General features: G+C 43.5%; 2 protein-coding genes across 3 annotated transcripts in view; one reads left to right on the top strand and one right to left on the bottom strand.

Moving 5' to 3' along the window:
* The window catches only part of TDRD9 (tudor domain containing 9), a 91794-nt gene extending 74065 nt beyond the window's left edge, over positions 1-17729 (bottom strand). Inside the window, exon 1 of one of the 2 annotated variants that reach the window (XM_083610555.1) lies at positions 17300-17729. In XM_083610555.1, coding sequence (XP_083466681.1) covers positions 17300-17454 — 155 coding nt within the window. In that variant the 5' untranslated portion in view covers positions 17455-17729. Of the gene's footprint in view, positions 1-2408; positions 2589-17299 lie in introns of those variants that run through there. The other variant, XM_083610556.1, reaches the window with a different exon arrangement.
* Positions 9231-13089, top strand: RD3L (RD3 like). Its single transcript, XM_083621072.1, has 3 exons — positions 9231-9988; positions 10635-10941; positions 12124-13089. Exons 2-3 carry the CDS (start codon positions 10643-10645, stop codon positions 12419-12421), a joined length of 597 nt encoding a protein of 198 aa, XP_083477198.1. The 5' UTR covers positions 9231-9988; positions 10635-10642; the 3' UTR covers positions 12422-13089.
* Positions 17730-17932: the final 203 nt, after the last annotated feature.

Genomic DNA, 17932 nt, shown 5'->3' with positions numbered 1-17932 from the left:
AGTCACTTTGAGTTAGCTTTTAAGAAAAGCAACTAACATAGTAAAAAGTAGCTGTCTTATTACAAAAGAATTTAAGAAATAGACTGGAAAGAGAAGTTGCTGAATTAAAACCATGGAGAGACCTGGTCTGAACAGAGACATTGGATTCTTATCTCATTATACAGTACGTGATAAAGCTATTTTTAGCCGTCTTACCCCTTGCTTTTTTCTGTAAGACCAACTGCAGTTGTTAACAGTCATCAACAGGTTTACCACACCTATCAGCCAATCACCCATTCCCACCACCCTTCTGAGTAATACCCCTCCCTACCCTCTCACTATATATATATGGGTCTGGTGACTTCTGTTTCAGTATATCTGAAGAAGTGTGCATGAACACTATTATTATTATTATTATTATTATTATTATTATTATTATTATCTCATACCAATAACAAACTTAGTTGGTCTCTAAGGTGCTACTGGAAGGTATTATTTTATTTTTTGTTTCGACTACGGCAGACCAACACGGCTACCTACCTGTAAATAGTAAATAGTGGTAGCAAAGCTCCCCAAAGGAAAACAAATGTTTTCAAACTACACATCCACTAGCAGCATAAGTCAGTGCCACTTCTCCAGTGCCAATGCAAGGGGTGCCAGTTCTCATTGCTACACAATCAGGATACTGGTTCCTGCGGCTGGAGTAGGATTGCAGATTTCAGCTTTGCAATGAATGGAACATGCAGTGGTACCTCGGGTTACATACGCTTCAGGTTACACACTCCGCTAACCCAGAAATAGTGCTTCAGGTTAAGAACTTTGCTTCAGGATAAGAACAGAAATTGGGCTCCGGCAGCATGGCGGCAGCAGGAGTCCCCATTAGCTAAAGTGGTGCTTCAGGTTAAGAACAGTTTCAGGTTAAGAACGGACCTCTGGAACGAATTAAGTACTTAACCTGAGGTACCACTGTAGTTTATTGGAGATTTGCAATGTGGCAAATGTTTTTTGTTTGTTTTTTAAGCTTCCCCCCACCAAATGAAGACTGAACGAAAACCTACACCAAATCCATTAATCGCCAGAACTTAAAATATAAAAACATGTCGTGGGACTAGCTATCTAACATGGAATTTTCAACATACAAGATGGCTGGTCTTGACCTATAATGCTCTCGATAATACAAAGTGACAGGGTGCTAAGGCAGCACATGAACAATGGGAATTTAAGTGGAAGTAGTAAGATGTACCAAAGCCACTGGAAATCGTAACTCTGAACGCAAGCGCTTGTGACAGCATCCCATCTTCCACAAGCCTGGATATTTCTGAGGCCCTTATTTTTCCACTTTAATACCCAATTCTCCATCTTTACATCAATGTTTTTGTTAGCAAGAGACTAGGGGTTTTACTTAATACTGATGCCAGCATCAATCAACCCAGAGGTTGTGCTTTCATCTGTATGGATGCTCTTACAAACACTGCCCCCATTCCAGCACCAGTGTCTTCCTCATCCCTCACAGCTGCTTCAGTTATAGCTGGCAAAGGGCTGAACGACAATGTTATGTGCAGTATGAGGTCACTGCTGAAAGTGGATGCCCCGTGTCAAATTTGCCCTTCCCCAAGCTTACACTGAGGTGCACTTACCTGCCATGGAAGCAGGTGCCTATTGAGACTGATTGGGCAGATGTTCAACAGTAGGGGGAGCCAGAGACAACGAGAGGCAAAAATGTTTTCCTTTTGTTTTCCTTTTGATTAATTTACTTTGGGTGGTGGGGGATGAGTGCTCAGACCCCTGGGCTCTCACTTGCGGGGTGCCTCACATGCTTTTTAACATCTACTTGCAGCCGTTGGGGTTTGGGGTGGGTGTTCATCAGTATGTGGATGATACCCAGCTCTCTCTTTCAAATCGGAACCAGTGAAGGCCTGTGTGAGTGCCTGGGGGCAGTTAGAGGATGGATGGCGTCTAACAGGTTGAGGTTGAATCCTGACAAGACAGAAGTACTGTTTCGGGGGGACAGGGGGCGGGCGGGTGTGGAGGACTCCCTGGTCCTGAATGGGGCAGCTGTACCCCTGAAGGAGCAGGTATGCAGCCTGGAGCCATTTTGGACTCACAGCTGTCCATGGGGGAGCAGGTCAATTCTGTGTCCGGGGCAGCTGTCTACCAACTCCATCTGGAGTGCAGGCTGAGGGCCTTCTTGGTCGTGGTGCCTGCCCTGGGGAACACCCCCCCCAATCAGATGTCAAGGAAATAAACAACTATCTGACTTTTATAATGTTTTATGAGGTCATTTTTTACATGCTGTAAGCCGCCCAGAGTAGATGGGGAAACTCAGCCAGGTGGGTGGGGCATAAATATTATATCTATATCATCATCCTCACTACTACTTTAAATGTGTACTAGTAGCGTTTTCCAGAAAAAGAAGTGCCGGAGCTCACCGCCATAGTCGCCAACGTCGCCGCCATCTTGAAACCAAAATCACATGACTAGATGCTGGGCTATACCATCTTATAGGGAGTTTCAGATTGTTTCCCCCCTCAAATCGGTGCATCACAAAAAGGATGATCAACACAGTACGCTGATATGGTGTTGCCCACACTTGCCTTACTTTAGCCTACTGGCCAACAGCTTCCTTTCTTGATTGGGTCCTGATGCTCTTCCTGAAAGAGCCCCCGCCCACCCCAAACGCCCGCCTCTCGACGTTTCTGATTGGTAAAACGTTCACTCTTTCAGCATCGATTATTCTGCAACTCCATCTTGTTGCCTTCTTTGGTAAAGAACACCTGTTGGTGCTACGCAGGGTTGCAGGAGCCAAATCCGGCAGCGATACTTTTGCTTTGCTTTTGACGTGTGTGTGGGCAGCCTAGCAACATCGGATCTCCCACCGTGCTTTGCGCCAGTGGCATCACCATCACTCCCCACCATGCTCCAGGTTGCGAAGACTCAAGGCAGGGAAGATGGCGAAGATGGTGGTGGCGCAAGGCAGGGGCCAAGAAAAGATGCCGGAACTGGGTTCCGGCACGTTCCACCAGAAGAAAAAGGCACCATGTACCAGACATGGCAATGGCAGCAGGTCTCTGAACCATCCGCCACTGGAGAACACAGGAGAATGCTCTTGTGCTCCTAAAAGAAGAAGACTCCTGCTGGATCAGGCCAAGGTCCTATCCAGTTCAGATTCCTGTCCTCACAGTGACCAACCAGATGCTCCAACAGAAAACCTGCAAGGAACAGCATTCTCCCCAACAACCTCCCCTAAAAACTGATATTCAGTGACAAATGCCACCTCTGACATTGGCGGAAGTACACGCCTGTCTTAGCTAGTGGCCACTGAAAACCTTATTATCCATGAAATTAATCTAGTCCTCTGTTAAAGGGATCAAAGTCTGTGGCCTTCACTACATACTGTGGGAGTGCCACCATTCAACTATGTCCTGTTTGTTGCCTTCCCAAGTCTTCTGGCTGGTCACTGGCTGGTATACTATGTATTAGTATAGGGGTCAGCAAACTTTTTCAGCAGGGGGCTGGTCCACTGTCCCTCAGACCTTGTGGGGGGCCAGACTGTATTTTTTGGGGGGGGGATGAACGAATTCCTATGCCCCACAAATAACCCAGAGGTGCATTTTAAATAAAAGCACACATTCTACTCATGTAAAAACACACTGATTCCCGGACCGTCCGCAGGCTGGATTGAGAAGGTGATTGGGCCGAATCCAGCCCCCGGGCCTTAAGTTGCCTACCCCTGCTTTAGTGTGATCCAACAGAGCTGCTATTACATTATTATTATTATTATTATTATTATTATTATTATTATTATTACGCTCACTGAAAAGAGTTTTCAGCTGATGTAAACGACATTCACAGGGGCTGTGGCCTTTCCTTTAGTAGACAAAGTAGCATTCAAAACTGGAAGATGCTTGAATTCAGCTACTGAAATAGGCTGATTCGGGAAAGGAAAGGGGGGAATGGAAAACTCATTAATTCAAAAACCTTAATGCGCCACTGCATTAACTAGCATGACGCGTACCTTTTCAGAATTTCAAAGCTTCGGGCTTAACAGTTATAAATATTGAAGACTATGTAGAACCACAGAATAAAATCTAAATTCTTAACCCAAAGAGGAGGGGGGGGTTCAGTGCTAACTATACAAGCTACGTACAAAAGGTGTGCAGCTTACAGGCCTTGCATTCAACCTGCTCAGTCACTTCTTCTAGGCCCAGAATGACTTTCAGTATTCCCTGATCTCACAGCCATCTTATTTCACAAAATTCTGACCTTAGTTTATCGGTTGAGTCTTGCCTATCATTCTCATTTTTTCCTTGGAAAGGACCACAGCATCATTTAAGTGAAGGTTTGTTTTGAGGAGGGAGGGAGAAGAGAGAAATTAATCACAACTCAGGTGCACACCCCTTGCTTCGCTTCTGAATGTGAAAAATATAAAGAAGGAGTACCCCTTGGCAGTTAAAGAGTTCTCTTGAAGGGCAAGCTCACATTTGTACATTATAAAGCCTGCAACCCACCCCCACAAATGAGATGGCCATCAACTTAACCTTGTCAGTCAGCTGTCATGTCCAGGCTTTCAGCTGGATGCCCTAAGCAGCTCCAGCACATAGCCAAGACATGTCAATCATAAGCCCTAAATATGACTACTAGGGGTCATTCTGACATAGGAATTGTACTGAAGAGTTTTAATGCCTCCATTAATAATTAGTCCAGTGAGTTTTAAAATTCACATGCCACGGACCACCAGTGGCTTAGATCGCACCTAGAAAGACCACAGAAGAAACTGCTGGTGGTTTCTCTTGAGTAAAAAATGCTGGTGACTGTAAAATAAAAACTTAACGACTTCACCCCTCTGATGCAGTTGTACGCAACACCAGACCTATAAAAGGTTATGGGATTTCAGCAGGAAGATACGGGATACACACTGATTGGAAATGAAGCAGTGTGACTGCCCTAAAACTCTTCCAGGCACAAACAGCACTAAAAGTGGGATCACGTATGACCACCCCGATACCATCACGATCACAAAAGGTCACAAAATCCCAATAAATAGGGCACTGGGAAACACCCTTATTAGCAATGCAATCCAAGCATACAATTCCCATCATTCCTAACTAACAGGACCAGTGGTCAGGGATGATGGGAGTTGTAGTCCCAAAATACCTGGAGGGCCAAGTTTGCCTATGCCTGATTTTGACTGACGGATTGCTTTACTGATTGCTTTGTAAACCGCTGGGACCAGGCATGATGAAAACGGCTCTCTCTACACTGGAAATAAATAAAACTGCAGCCCAGTTTTGTTTTTTTTTACTGCCAAGGACGGACAATTTCTGCCTCCAGTGCAAAGCCTATTATGCACTTTAACTTTGGGGAGGTGAGGGAAGCAATTGGTGCCCTGTCACAGACAGCAACACATCTCAGGCCAGCCTTGCCCAAAATCCAGGCAGCCTACCTGGGATAAGAGTCCTTTTTTTATCCTCTGCCTCCATCCCCTTCAAATCTAACCACAATTTTCTGTGACTTCCCCTAGCTTCCAAAGCTATTTAAAATTGCTTCTTAAGAAGGCACATCTGGTCCATAGAACTTTATGTCCAGCTTCTACCTAGTGCCACCACCCTAGTGCCTCACAACATTGGAAGTTGTCTTATACCCCATGACACTTGTCAAAATAGTCCAATACTGCCTACTCTGGCAGCAGCTCTCCAGGAACCTAGGCCAGGGGTTGCCAACACAGGAGACACAGGGGCCCATATCCCTGCAATCACCTCCCATGTGGTGTCTGCTAAAGGTCTCAGCAAATAATCCCCTCCAAAATACGCGGTATGTGAGAGCCTGTTTGCTCTGGCCTCTCCTACGAATGCTCCCATTTCAAAGGGATGCCAGAATGGAGCACGCACCATCTCTCCCTTTTTGAACAAAGAAGAGACACAAAGAGCTTCTCTCAGGGAATGAATTGGGTGGTGGCTGATGTAGGTGCCTTTTTGCCTACCGATGTGAGATGGGGAAATACTATATTGTGTTGCCATTTCTTTTTCTGCTCTTTTAGATGCAGCAGACCTTTAGAGTTACGCAACACTCACCACGGCGGCCATTTTGTGGCACTTTCCCAGAAAACATTCATTAGTCTGTGGGGTGGGGGTCTCTTTTGGGTTTGCGTTATTATGCCTTTTGTGTTTTTATCTGCCTTGCTTCTGTTTTGAGCCACCCTTAGATCTACAAATCAAGGGTGCTATACAAATTTAATACAGGCAACTCCCAATTTACGTGGGGGTTACGTTCCAAAGCATTGCATGTTTAAGTGGAATTGCATATATTCGAAACGCCATTGAAAAAGCCTGCAAATAGCCAGTTCCACCCATCCACCCCCTTTTTGTGATTTTTCAGGTACAGAGCAATGCGCTTGTGCACGGTCACAACACATATCGGACGTACCTAGAACGGTCGGTGCCTATAAATAAAAATTTGAAATATGCCTGCTGGCCTAGGAAGGAACAAAAGCCAGCAACAGTTGCAGGCCTTGTCTTAGGCAGACAAGGTCTGACTCTGAAGCCTGCTCCTTTCAACAAGGAAATAAAGAACTTTTAGATGACATCTGAATGCAGAGGGAGATCTTTAATGTTAGATGTTTTATTGTGTTTTTACTATTCTGTTGGGAGCCGCCCAGTGAGGCCAGAGCAACCCAGTCAGATGCGTGGCATATAAATAATAAAATTTATTGTTATTATTATTATTATTATTAACAATTGATGCTGCCAACTGAATATGGGACCTTCTGAGTACTTCTGTTTAATGGCTACTACTATTTAATGGCTGCTTTTATATCCCACTTTCTCCTCCAAGGAGAAATTGGATTCCCACACAACAACCAGTGAGGTAGGTTAGCCTAAGAGGCAGTGAATGGCCCAAGGTCACCCTGTGAGCTTCACTGCTGAGTGCAGAGTTGAACCCCAGCCTCCCAGGTCCTAGTCCAACGCTCTAACCACTAGACCACAATGGCTTTCTAGGCATAGATTCTACCACCAAGTGATGGTGCCTCCGCAACTATAATGAATACTAATTAAAAGCCTCCAACTAGTACAGTTAATATAGCATATATGTCTTTAAAAAGCAACAAAGACAGAAAGGAAGCCTTATGTAAGTAAGGAGGCCAGCTCTACTTACTGCTCCAGATAAAAAAAATAAAGAAATCTTAAGTTAATACTTCAGGCCATGAGTCATTTGCCAGCTGAGATCAAGTAGAGCTGTTTTCTTCATAATGTGCTACAAGAGAGCATCACTTTATCTGAAACAAGGGGGGAAGACACCGAAATTGTAGGAGGTTTAAATCTGCCTGCTCTGCAGATTTCAGAACTTTTTGTCTGTTCGTTTCGGGACCAAGTAGCACAAGCAAACTTAGCAAAAGTTACATCGAAACACATTTGGAGACGGCAGAGTATCGTTGCACAGCAGAGAGTCACTTTCAGTAATGTCCTCCTGGTTGTGACCACATGGCAACAGGGCCATTACAAAAAGAGATTACAGCTATTTCACCCACCCCTCCCACAAAAAAAAGGGTGCTAAATCACCCAAAGGCCAGCATGGTATAACAGTCTAGGTGTCACACCAAGATCAATTTTGGGAACGTGAGGTGCAACGAGAGCATCCAGCCCTCTGAATTCACACAACTATATTATTTCATTATTAGTTAGCACATTCTTAAATAAACTACCTACCTATGAAAATACATAGGGGTGTGTGGAGAAGAGAATCCAGTTTTTCCATGGAAGCATTAGCACTTATGCCAACACAGAAGGTCTGTCAAACTAAATTCCAACCTGAGCTTTGCTTTGCTGCATCCAGCCACGGGTGGGGGGAGGAATGCCGGACATTTACAATTTCTACCCACACTATAGACATTTTAAGCAAGCCTAACATCTCCAGCAGATTGCTCACCGAACATACAGGTTACAGAATTTACTCAGTCCTTTTACAGAAGAATCGCATTCTCCAAGGGAATGTGTAACAGGGTGGGTGTTGTTGTTTTTTTTTAAAAAAAGAACTTTTCTAGTTGCAGTACAGGTTTCCTTTTTTTTGTTTTTACAAAAATAAAAATAAAAAAGAGTGCAGGGACCTGGCAAAAGTTGGTAGGGAACATTTTAATTCCGTCAGAAATTTTGCAAAGGCAGCTGTGCCATTGCAAGTCCAGTCTCTTCCCCGTTTTTTTGTGGGTTTTATTTTTTGTACTGCCCCAAACACAATGCAATGTGAAAGCCTCCCTATTGAGGATGATTAATACTGACACCTGAATTTTTCCAACATATAAGTAACATCAGCTTTAATAACAGCCACACACGTCACCCTTTATATTGCATGACATCCAGGCCAGATCTGCATGGCCGTTCTACCACACGAAGCAGTTCAATACAACACAACGGAGGGGGAAGGGGGCTGGCTGGGAGAGACCAACACTTATAAAAGAGAATATTGTCACTGGAAATTACAGCAGCGGGAGGGAAAAACAGAACAGACTTGTATTCTACACTTTCTGTTCAGGTTTATGGTAGGAAATGAAATAAAAGGTTTGGCAAAACGGCCGTTTAAGACTTTTTGCACGAACAACACATATAATGGATCTTGAAAGGGGGTATTTCTCCCCTCCCCAATCAGCCAGTCAGCAAAGGCAGACTAAGAAAGAAGTCATATTCACATAATGGAGGAGAAAAGTCTGCAGTAAGACCTGGGTATTGTTTCTTTAAAAAGCCGGGGATCTAGGTTTCTTGGAGGGGGCCATCGTTCAATAGTTAAGATCGTGTTTTGGACGCAGAAGGCTCACAGGTTTCCGGGCATCCCCTTTTGAACAAAACAGGTAAGCCAAGATAAGAAAGATCTCTCTCTGCTTGAGATCTGGAAGGCCACTGCCAGGCAGAGAGGACAACACTGAGATAGGTGGACATACTGAAGACTGCCTTATCCTAGGCCAGGCTACATGCATTTACTTCCAAATCCTAGCTAGGATTTTTATTTTTCAAAACCAAGTTTCTCATGGCTTATTGGAGGTGCTAGCAAAGCAAGCTGCTTCTTTAAATACCTTCATCACGTTAAAAAAAAACCCCACAAAACCGTTAACAGCTGCGGACTATAAATAAGAACTACGCAAATACTAAGAGATTAATTTAATCAGGGGAAGTATAGACTAGGAATCTCTCTCTGTATGCGGCCGTGCAAGTAGCCCTCAACTGGCACATATCCAGTTGAGATGAGCTATCGCAAGGCTGTATTGGTTTGTTATATATGTGTGTGTTAACTGTGGATAGGTAAAACAGAGCAGCTGCTCTGACCTGTCCTCCTCTTCCTCTACCACAAGTCTAACAGGAGGGGACAAAGGGGGGGGGGGGGAATCCAGCATCAAAATGGCCTGAAAGTTTAGTTCGACAACGAAAGCAACGTGGTTATTTTTAGAGCACTACAGGCATAGAAATAGAGCACCAAACTGTGACCTACAGCTATGCACATCCAAGCATCGCATCATCCGACCGACAGTCTTAACTTTAGCTAGAAGCACATCTGGCATGACTTCAGATCATCGTTGTTCATCCAGCTACCGACAATAACTTTGGATGCATATCACAGCTGTAACAAGCTTCTGAAATCCTCGTCCTTGCCTTTATTTTTTAAAACAAAATAAAGCCCACACAACAGATCAACTACTGCTCAAGACAAAACTGTCTAAAAGGCAGACACCCTGAATGGACTTTGGGAGAAGAATTTCGGAAGGATCCACGTCCAAGTGCACAGGCTCTCTCTAATGTAAGAAGAAGCAAATTAAGCAACCTCAGAAGCTGGAAAAGGATGCAAAAAGATGAATGTGCCATCTTCAGTGCTCCTTTCTCAAGTGGGTAGAGTGAGGAATGCTTGTCTGCTTTTTTACAGAATGTGCAACTGCCTGTAAAAGGGAACGATGCTGGAATAAACAGCCTTCACGTCGAGCAAAACTCATACACAGCCACATCGGGGAAAGATACGCCTTTCAATAAGTACAGTAAAGTAGGTGAGTCATTTCACTCAAAACTTACAAAATGAAAATTAAAAGCACAGTACTGTAGTTGTATTGACTTTAGAAATTGTATTGACTAAAAATGAAACAAACAAGTATATAGAAGCCTCAGAAACGACCAATGTCTTGCATGGGAAGGGTAGTGATCTGGACTTCCAGATTTCTAAGAGTTTAGTGAACTGTAGGCATCCACATGTGTGTATGTATTCATGTTATGTACATGCATATCTTAATAACTAGAACTATTAAGTTCAGTGGAAAAACTTTTCTATCACTGTTTTAAAAGATCACATTTGTGAAGTTTTTTGGGCTTTGCCTAGTTCATATAGTGCAAAAAGCTTACACATAAACACATACACACAGCATAATCTGACCCAATCCAAACATGTTTGAGTCCAATTGGTTTTAAAGGGGGAGCAAGCTTATATGTCCAGATTGTTATCGAATAGTGTGATCCTATATATGTCTACTCAGGTACAAGGCCCACTGAGTTCAATGGGCCTTGCTCCCAGGTAAAGTGTGTATAGGATTGCCGCCTCTATGTGTCAGATTGTGTGGTAATTTACGAATGTTGTAACTGCACCGAACAAACCTGAAGGAAGAACCTTCTCTCTCATCTTTTTTAAATCAGCTGCCAAAATGCCATTCTTTGGCTGGATGAAATGGCCAAAAAACTATTCCTATAAGACCGGACAGTACCCTGGCTCAGAAGTTGTGACCAAGACCCTCCTGAGGGAACTGAAATGGCACCTCAAGGAACGCGAGCGCCTGATACAGGAGATAGAAAATGAACAAAAAGTTCAGAAAACTAGTGTGGATTACAACTGGCTGAAGAGCCAGCAAACTCCTCAGATAACTATCCCAGCGACTGAACAAAGGCAGCTTGAAGTCCTTTGCTCCCAAATCCAACCGTGCCAAACTGGAATCATTCTCAGCAGGTAACACCGTTTTATTGACCTAGCATCACATAAACGTCTGCAAAAAATCAAGTACTGCAAAGACCTTTCCTTGCAGTTTCATCTTAATAATGCTTCTGGAAAGTAAACCCCAGGTAGATAGCCCTCAGTGTGGTTACATGGTTCATTGCAAGTATGCTCTGGACTCTAGCCTTAGCTCATTCCGAAGTCTCTCCAAGTTCAATGGGTCACCTCAAGCCAAGTGCGCATAGGAGCGATTTTGGCAAATTTAACTGTACAGGTTAAATGCAGGTTGATGTAGCTTTCAATGTTTATCTGTTCCCTGAATGTGATGAACAAAACGTCTATGCTAAAGCCTACTAGAAACAAAACTTTAGCTTTGCTATGCAAATTCAATGCCTATTAAAAGGTCTTTATTATTTAAAAATCAGGTGCATGCACTATTTTTGCTAGACATGATATGTATCGGCATATGGATGAACTACCCTGTTCCCCAGTGTGTACAGCTTAAAATTTGCTTGCTATCATTGTGGTTGTGAAACTAGTGAGTCGCGATCCAAATTCATACACATGTTGGTAAAGCTAACATGTTCTACTACTCACAAAAGCAGCCTATTAAAAGCTCTCCATTAAAACATTCCTAATTCTATACATACAACTTTTCACCCACAGGCAGTGTATAGGAATTCAAAAAAGAAAATCAGAACAATCCTATGCTCTCTTTTTGAGCCCAGTAAAAGACTGGAGGGCAACGTCAGTTTGAATCAACTTGCTCAGACAGCTTAATATGGGAAGGGGGAGCAGTATAGCTTCCACTGTTGTATGACATCAATATGTATTACAAGCACCATTCTCCGTTTCTTGATGGTGTCTTTAGAAAGCAACCACAAAAAGGACAGAACACCTTTCTCCGCTGCCACCAAAAACAAAAAAGATAGAAGTGATAGGCATATACCAGCAAATTCAGGTTGCTCCCGTATAGCTGATTGGGAGGTATCGGGCAACAAAACCACTTCCCCAAAACATCAGACTTTTGCAATAAGCGATAGGGAAAATCTACTGGAAATTCCCTTCCATGCAATACCCAGCAAAGGAATCAGAAGTAAATTAATTTAAAAAATTAAAAATTAATTTAAAAGAAAAGTTGTCCGGAATCAACCTTAGATTTCAGGTTGTTTGGGTTTTTCCCCCTCTTCTTTCTAGATTCCGTGAGGTTCTGGCAGAAAACGACGTTTTACCTTGGGAAATTGTGTACATATTCAAGCAAGTTTTAAAAGAGTTCCTAACAAATCTGGAGAGAGAGGCTCAACAGGAGCAGCTGGCTGACGTTTGGAATACAAATTGCTCCATGCACTTTGCAGCACCTGGCGACAACTCAGGCAAAACAGACAAAGAGGAGATCCCGACTGTATCTAGTTACGTTGACAAGAACACACAGGGCATGTTTCCAACTTTCTCCCACAGAATTTGGAATCTTCCCTATTACTACCCATCAAGTTAGGTTTCCCTCTCTTCCCAAGGTTGCCTCTGATGTCCCTCGGTTACCAGCTTTCAGCAAGATGCAACAACTCTGAAGAAATCACAAAATTTTACACCACTCCAGCCCCATTGCTGCAAATTCAGAATGTTAAACCTGTTACAACTTGCATATAATTTACAGTCCTTAGGATAATTAGAATGCCAGCCTCTTTCTACTGTTTTGCTAGCTAACCATGTTGTGTAAAAGAACCTTCCTAACCCAATCCATACTGTAGAATAGACTTTTTTAATGAGATGTCTGAAGTATGCTGTTCATAATGTTCCTATAAGCATGTACGGTAGAAAACTTCAGTTTGCAATATTTTAAAAATGAAATCACTGTATAAATAATAAATTATTATGTTAGAGAACAACTACCAGACTTTTAGAAGACATCTGAAGGAAGCCCTGTTTAGGGAAGCTTTTAATGTTTGATGGACTACTGTATTTTAATATTTTGATGGAAGCCGCCCAGAGTGGCTGGGGAAACCCAGCCAGATAGGCGGGATATAAATAATAAATTATTATTATGATTATTATTACTGTGGAAAGCAATAGCAAAGGGGGAAGGGGAGATTGTTCTGTGGTCGGCAGGCATGCAATCTTTTCCAAAGTAAGTCATTTACTCTCTGAAATGAAAACTCAACAGTAAAAAAGGGAAAAATTAAACAGCCTTTCCTGCACTCTTATTTATAACGTTGGTCTTCAGCAGATAGGAAGCACTCTGGTGTAAGACAAATCACAAAACAATGGACACCACTATTTGCTTTTTCAATGAGAGAGGCAGGGAAAGAAAAAAATCAAGGACAGCACTCATTTACTACTGTTAATAGTTGTGTAAGAACGATGCAGCAATTCCACCGTGTAACAAATTTAAGAGTTCTGATCTCTGCTTGTAGTCATCCTAAAGTAGAAAAATACCTAAAGGTGGGGGGGGCATAAGGTGGAAATTAACTACAAGTCCTATGCTGCAGTGTGGAGTTAAAAAATGGATTACAGATTTGATAAGTCTGATTACCACAGTACATGGCAGCCTACAGAATTTTTGTGAAGAAACAAAAAGGTTCCCTATAAAGTAAAATTCCTGGTTAGATCTAAAAACAAACCAACTTGGGATACATACATACATACATATAAACACTCCAATATTGCTTGCTTTTATATACATGTTGTTAGTCTGTGTTTTTAAACACTTCAATATATGCTTTTCCCCTCAAGCATTTGTTGTGGGGGGTCATGCAGAAGGGTGGTTTCTCCCCCCCCCCATAGCTTGAAACTGACATGTGGGAACTGTGGCCACAACTGACATAAGTAGAGCAGAAAATCAATGAAAATAGTTGCCAGAATTGACTTTTCCGCAAACATATCCAAGCTAAATTTAACTCCCACCATTACGGAACAGCAACTGACACGCTTGCAGTTTTAGGGTTATGCCACCAGATAGCAAAGGCAGAGTCGAGAGGAAAAAGCTGCAATCCTAACCCCACTTCACCTGAAAAGAAGTCCCACTGAATTCAATAGGACTTGCTTTTAAGTAAAAACGGGGCTTTAGTTTCCTATTGCATACACACATTTCTTTTGCCCCTGATGCTTAGGATATAATAAATTGGGCAGGTTTTCAAGGCTGCATCTTGAATCCAACGCACTCCTAGCATGAGGGGAAAAACTGCTGTTCAGAAGCTGATCTCTGAGTTCCGTCGATTCCCCTTTGTAGCCCGGTCTTGAATTTCTGCCTTTTACGCACCTATCCTTTTTATTTAAATAAAGCCCTCCCAAAGAAAGGAAGCCTTATTCCCCAAAATTCATCTTCCAGACACCGCCCCCCCCCCAAAAAAACCCCTGCAACAACCAACGGTTCCACAGCAGGATATGCAGAGACCTCCACACACAGCGGTCCATGTGCAGTCTGCATTTATGGTGTTGGGAGAGCCAGGGAATCGATGGCCCTGTGGTTGGTATTGGACTACAAATCGCATCAGCGCCTGTCATCACTGCCAGTGGTCAGAGATATCGGGACCTAGTCCAATACTCTAACCACTACAGGACTCTGACCTGTTGACTGAATGGAGGCGGGGGGAGAGAATCTCTCTCAGCTGCTATCATATTGTTAATCTTTGGAAGAGAAGAATGTAAGCAGAGCCCTGCTGGATATGGCCAAACGAACCCCACCTTGGGCAAAAAAAATCCTGCATTTCAGGGGGTTGGTGTAGATGACCCACGTGACCCCTTCCAACACTACAATTCTATGGTCCTATTCTCAGAGTGGCCAGCCAGAAGATGCTTGCCTGTGGGAAACCCAAAAACATATATATCATTTTCCCTTCCCACTCCCACATGCCTCTCTAAGTATGTTTTTACCCCCCTCTTGTAATTTCTTCTCCCTTTCTCCTTTCACACTCAGCTTGTACCTTATTCCCTGCCTTCAAAACTCCCATTTATTCCATCATCCCTCCTCCATGATCCTATTACATTTCTGCTATATCCCCTCCCTTTTGGTTTCCAGTCTATTGTTATTATTAATAAATATGAAAACTTTTCTCTCACATTCTAATTTCCTTCACTTCCTCCTCGAGCTTTTTCCCCACTTAGGAGAGAGACCTTCCTTCCTTCCTTTTGCCCCTGAACATCTCCCAGCCATCTTGACTCTGAAGGCAAGGAGTTGTTGGTGCAGGCACCAGCCTAACCAAAAAAGCTGACATAATTAAGGGGCTGGGCAGGCAAGAGAGAAGGAACTGTGGCGCTGAGGCCTGCCTGTAAGTGGCCCAAGGCCCATCGTTTGAATAACACGGTTCTAGATTTTGCACAGATATGCAGCCATTCTGAATACTGCAAAGCCGTGCCTGTCCAGTCCTGTCCCAAAGAACTCATCCCTCCCGCAGAGGAGTCAACTATCAATACATAAAGGAAAAGTGGCTTTATAAATCAGTCTTGTGACTTTTGAGAGAGAGCGCACACCTGTCAGGTTTTACTTGACCAAGAAATACCTTACCCACTGATATTTTTAAATGTATGCCGCTTAAAGATTCCTGGCTTTGAAATTTTGAATTGTAATTCTAATTTATACAGCTTAGATTTTAATTTTATTGACTCCTGTGTTGTTGCCGCTGTTTTTAGATTACTGTACATTAGCTTTTGCTCTCATTCCAAAAACTGCCTGCAGGGCCAAAGTGGGCAAGTGAAGTGTTGACCACCTGGTGGTAACATGATTAGCTTGGAAATCAAACAATCCATCAAATCAATACCTAAGAGATCCTATCAAAAGCTCATCTAGTCCAGCATCCTCTCTCACAGGGGCCAAAGAGATGCCTTCAAGAAGTTCACAAACAGTAGTTAACACAGCCATGTTATCAGGTAGCATGGGCATAGTGGGAGTGGGGCAGGAAGGGGCAGCTACCCCATGAATAAAAATCAAAAATATATAACTGAGGTTCTGCCCCCCCCCCCCACAAAAGGCCTGCACTCCGCAACAAAAATCCTGGCTATGCCCATGCCAGGTAGTCAGCCTCAACCACCTGCTTTTCCGGGTGACTGAGGTGGGATCATACCCCTAAAATACTCCCCCTTTCCCCCTTCTGTTTCTAACGAAACGCATAACATACATTCTGGGGCCTCAAATGTCTTTTTTGACTGAGTATTCCTAAGAGGCTATTTCTCTTGGACAGTGGGCTTCACTTGCTTTCCTCCAGTCTCCTGGAGCTACAACCATCTGCCTGCAATGAGGAACAAATAATCTTCACAACAAAAGCAGCAATCCCACACACACCTACCTGGGAGTAAGGCCCCTGTGAACTCCACGGCACTTACTTCTTGAGTAAGCACATACAGGATTGTGATGTACAGCCTATTTTTCATTACAAAGCAGTCCCGAAGAGACCACTTCATCAGCTGCATGGAATGTTTTATTGGAAAAAAAACTTATTTTTCCTTTGGACAAATTAAATACAGTGGTACCTCGGGTTAAGTACTTAATTTGTTCCAGAGGTCCGTTCTTAACCTGAAACTGTTCTTAACCTGAAGCACCACTTTAGCTAATGGGGCCTCCTGCTGCTGCCACACCGCCGGAGCATGATTTCTGTTCTCATCCTGAAGCAAAGTTCTTAACCTGAGGTAATATTTCTGGGTTAGTGGAGTCTGTAACCTGAAGCCTATGTAACCTGAGGTACCAGTGTAATCTATGGCATTTTAACCTTGGGGTGGGTATTGTTTTCACTAGGTTACACGTTTTTGTGTTTTTATATTGTAAACTGCCCTGTGATACGGTAAGCAATAAATAAAAATAGATTGTGCAGGTGAGCCTGCAAGGACCCAACTCTTCTCAGGGATTAATGTACTCTACTAATTAGGTTTGGGGTGAGTGCATTATGCAGCTCTATTTCTTCCCAAGATTACCATTTCCACCATTCAACGGAACAGCAATCGACAAATCCTATTTATTAAATTTGTATGCCGCCCTTCATCAAAAAAACCTCAGGGCAGTTCACAGCATAAAAACACTGAATAAAACCACAAAAACAGGACATGATAAAGACAAGAAAAAAACAAACCAGTAAAACCCCCCTCCCCATATATATCCCTGGGCTCCTTCGGAGAAAGTTGCTGAACTTTTTAAAATAAATAATGGCAAATTAGATTACGATCTGGTTAACTACAATAACAAGCTTCCCCCCTCTTTTTTTTTTTGTAATGTACACAATACTATTATTTTTTCCTTTTTGTTTTCTACGTGGGTACTGTTTCTTGTGTCTTATCTTACTCTGTGCACGTGTCGTTTTGTGCTTTTTTTTCATTTTTCAGTAAAGCATCCAAAACAAAATATAAATAAATAACGGTGAGCAACAAGCTGTCCCGCAGAAATACATACGCATTGGAAGAAGGGGCCTGCTCTTTCGCAGACCCCCCCGGGCTGTGAGCCGGTCCCCCAGCCTGGGGCTGGCCCCCCAAGAACTCTACTCCGCTGACGGCCTTGCCGATGGTGAACCAGTCGCTGATCTGGTCCAAGGTGAGCTTTCGCAACATCTCTGCCCCCTCGCCAAGCCAAGACACCCCAGCAGGGCCAGCGCCCAAGCGGCCACGCAGCGCCCCCTAAGAACCCAGGTTAATGGCTAGGCGCCGCCCACAGCCACGTGCTAAACATTCCGCAGGCAGAATTCTGCGACTCCTCTTGAATGGGCGTGGCTTCCGGTGCAGAGCTCTCCTACGCATCTACTCAGAAGTAACTGCCGCCGCGTTCAAACGGGGCTTGCGTCCAGCTTAGGCGCGCGCTGCGCACGTGCCTAAGGACCGCACAAGCCTTGCAGTGTGAAATGGGATGTGTGTATATTAGAGAAAGACCTGAATCATTTGCTCACACTTGCTTAAAACCATCCGGTGAATTTTCGTGTTTTTGCTACCGGCTGCTCTTTCCTCCCTAAATTGGAAACTGCGCTGCAAAGAGCTAAGGATGTGTTTGTTGGACTACAACTCCCATCAGTGCCTATCTAGCAGGAGCAGTGGT

Source organism: Podarcis filfolensis (assembly GCF_964270895.1).
Source record: "Podarcis filfolensis genome assembly, chromosome: 1".
NCBI classification, from domain to species: Eukaryota; Metazoa; Chordata; class Lepidosauria; order Squamata; family Lacertidae; genus Podarcis; species Podarcis filfolensis.
Note: the sequence above shows the minus strand (reverse complement) of the source record. Positions and strands in the feature narration are given on the sequence as shown.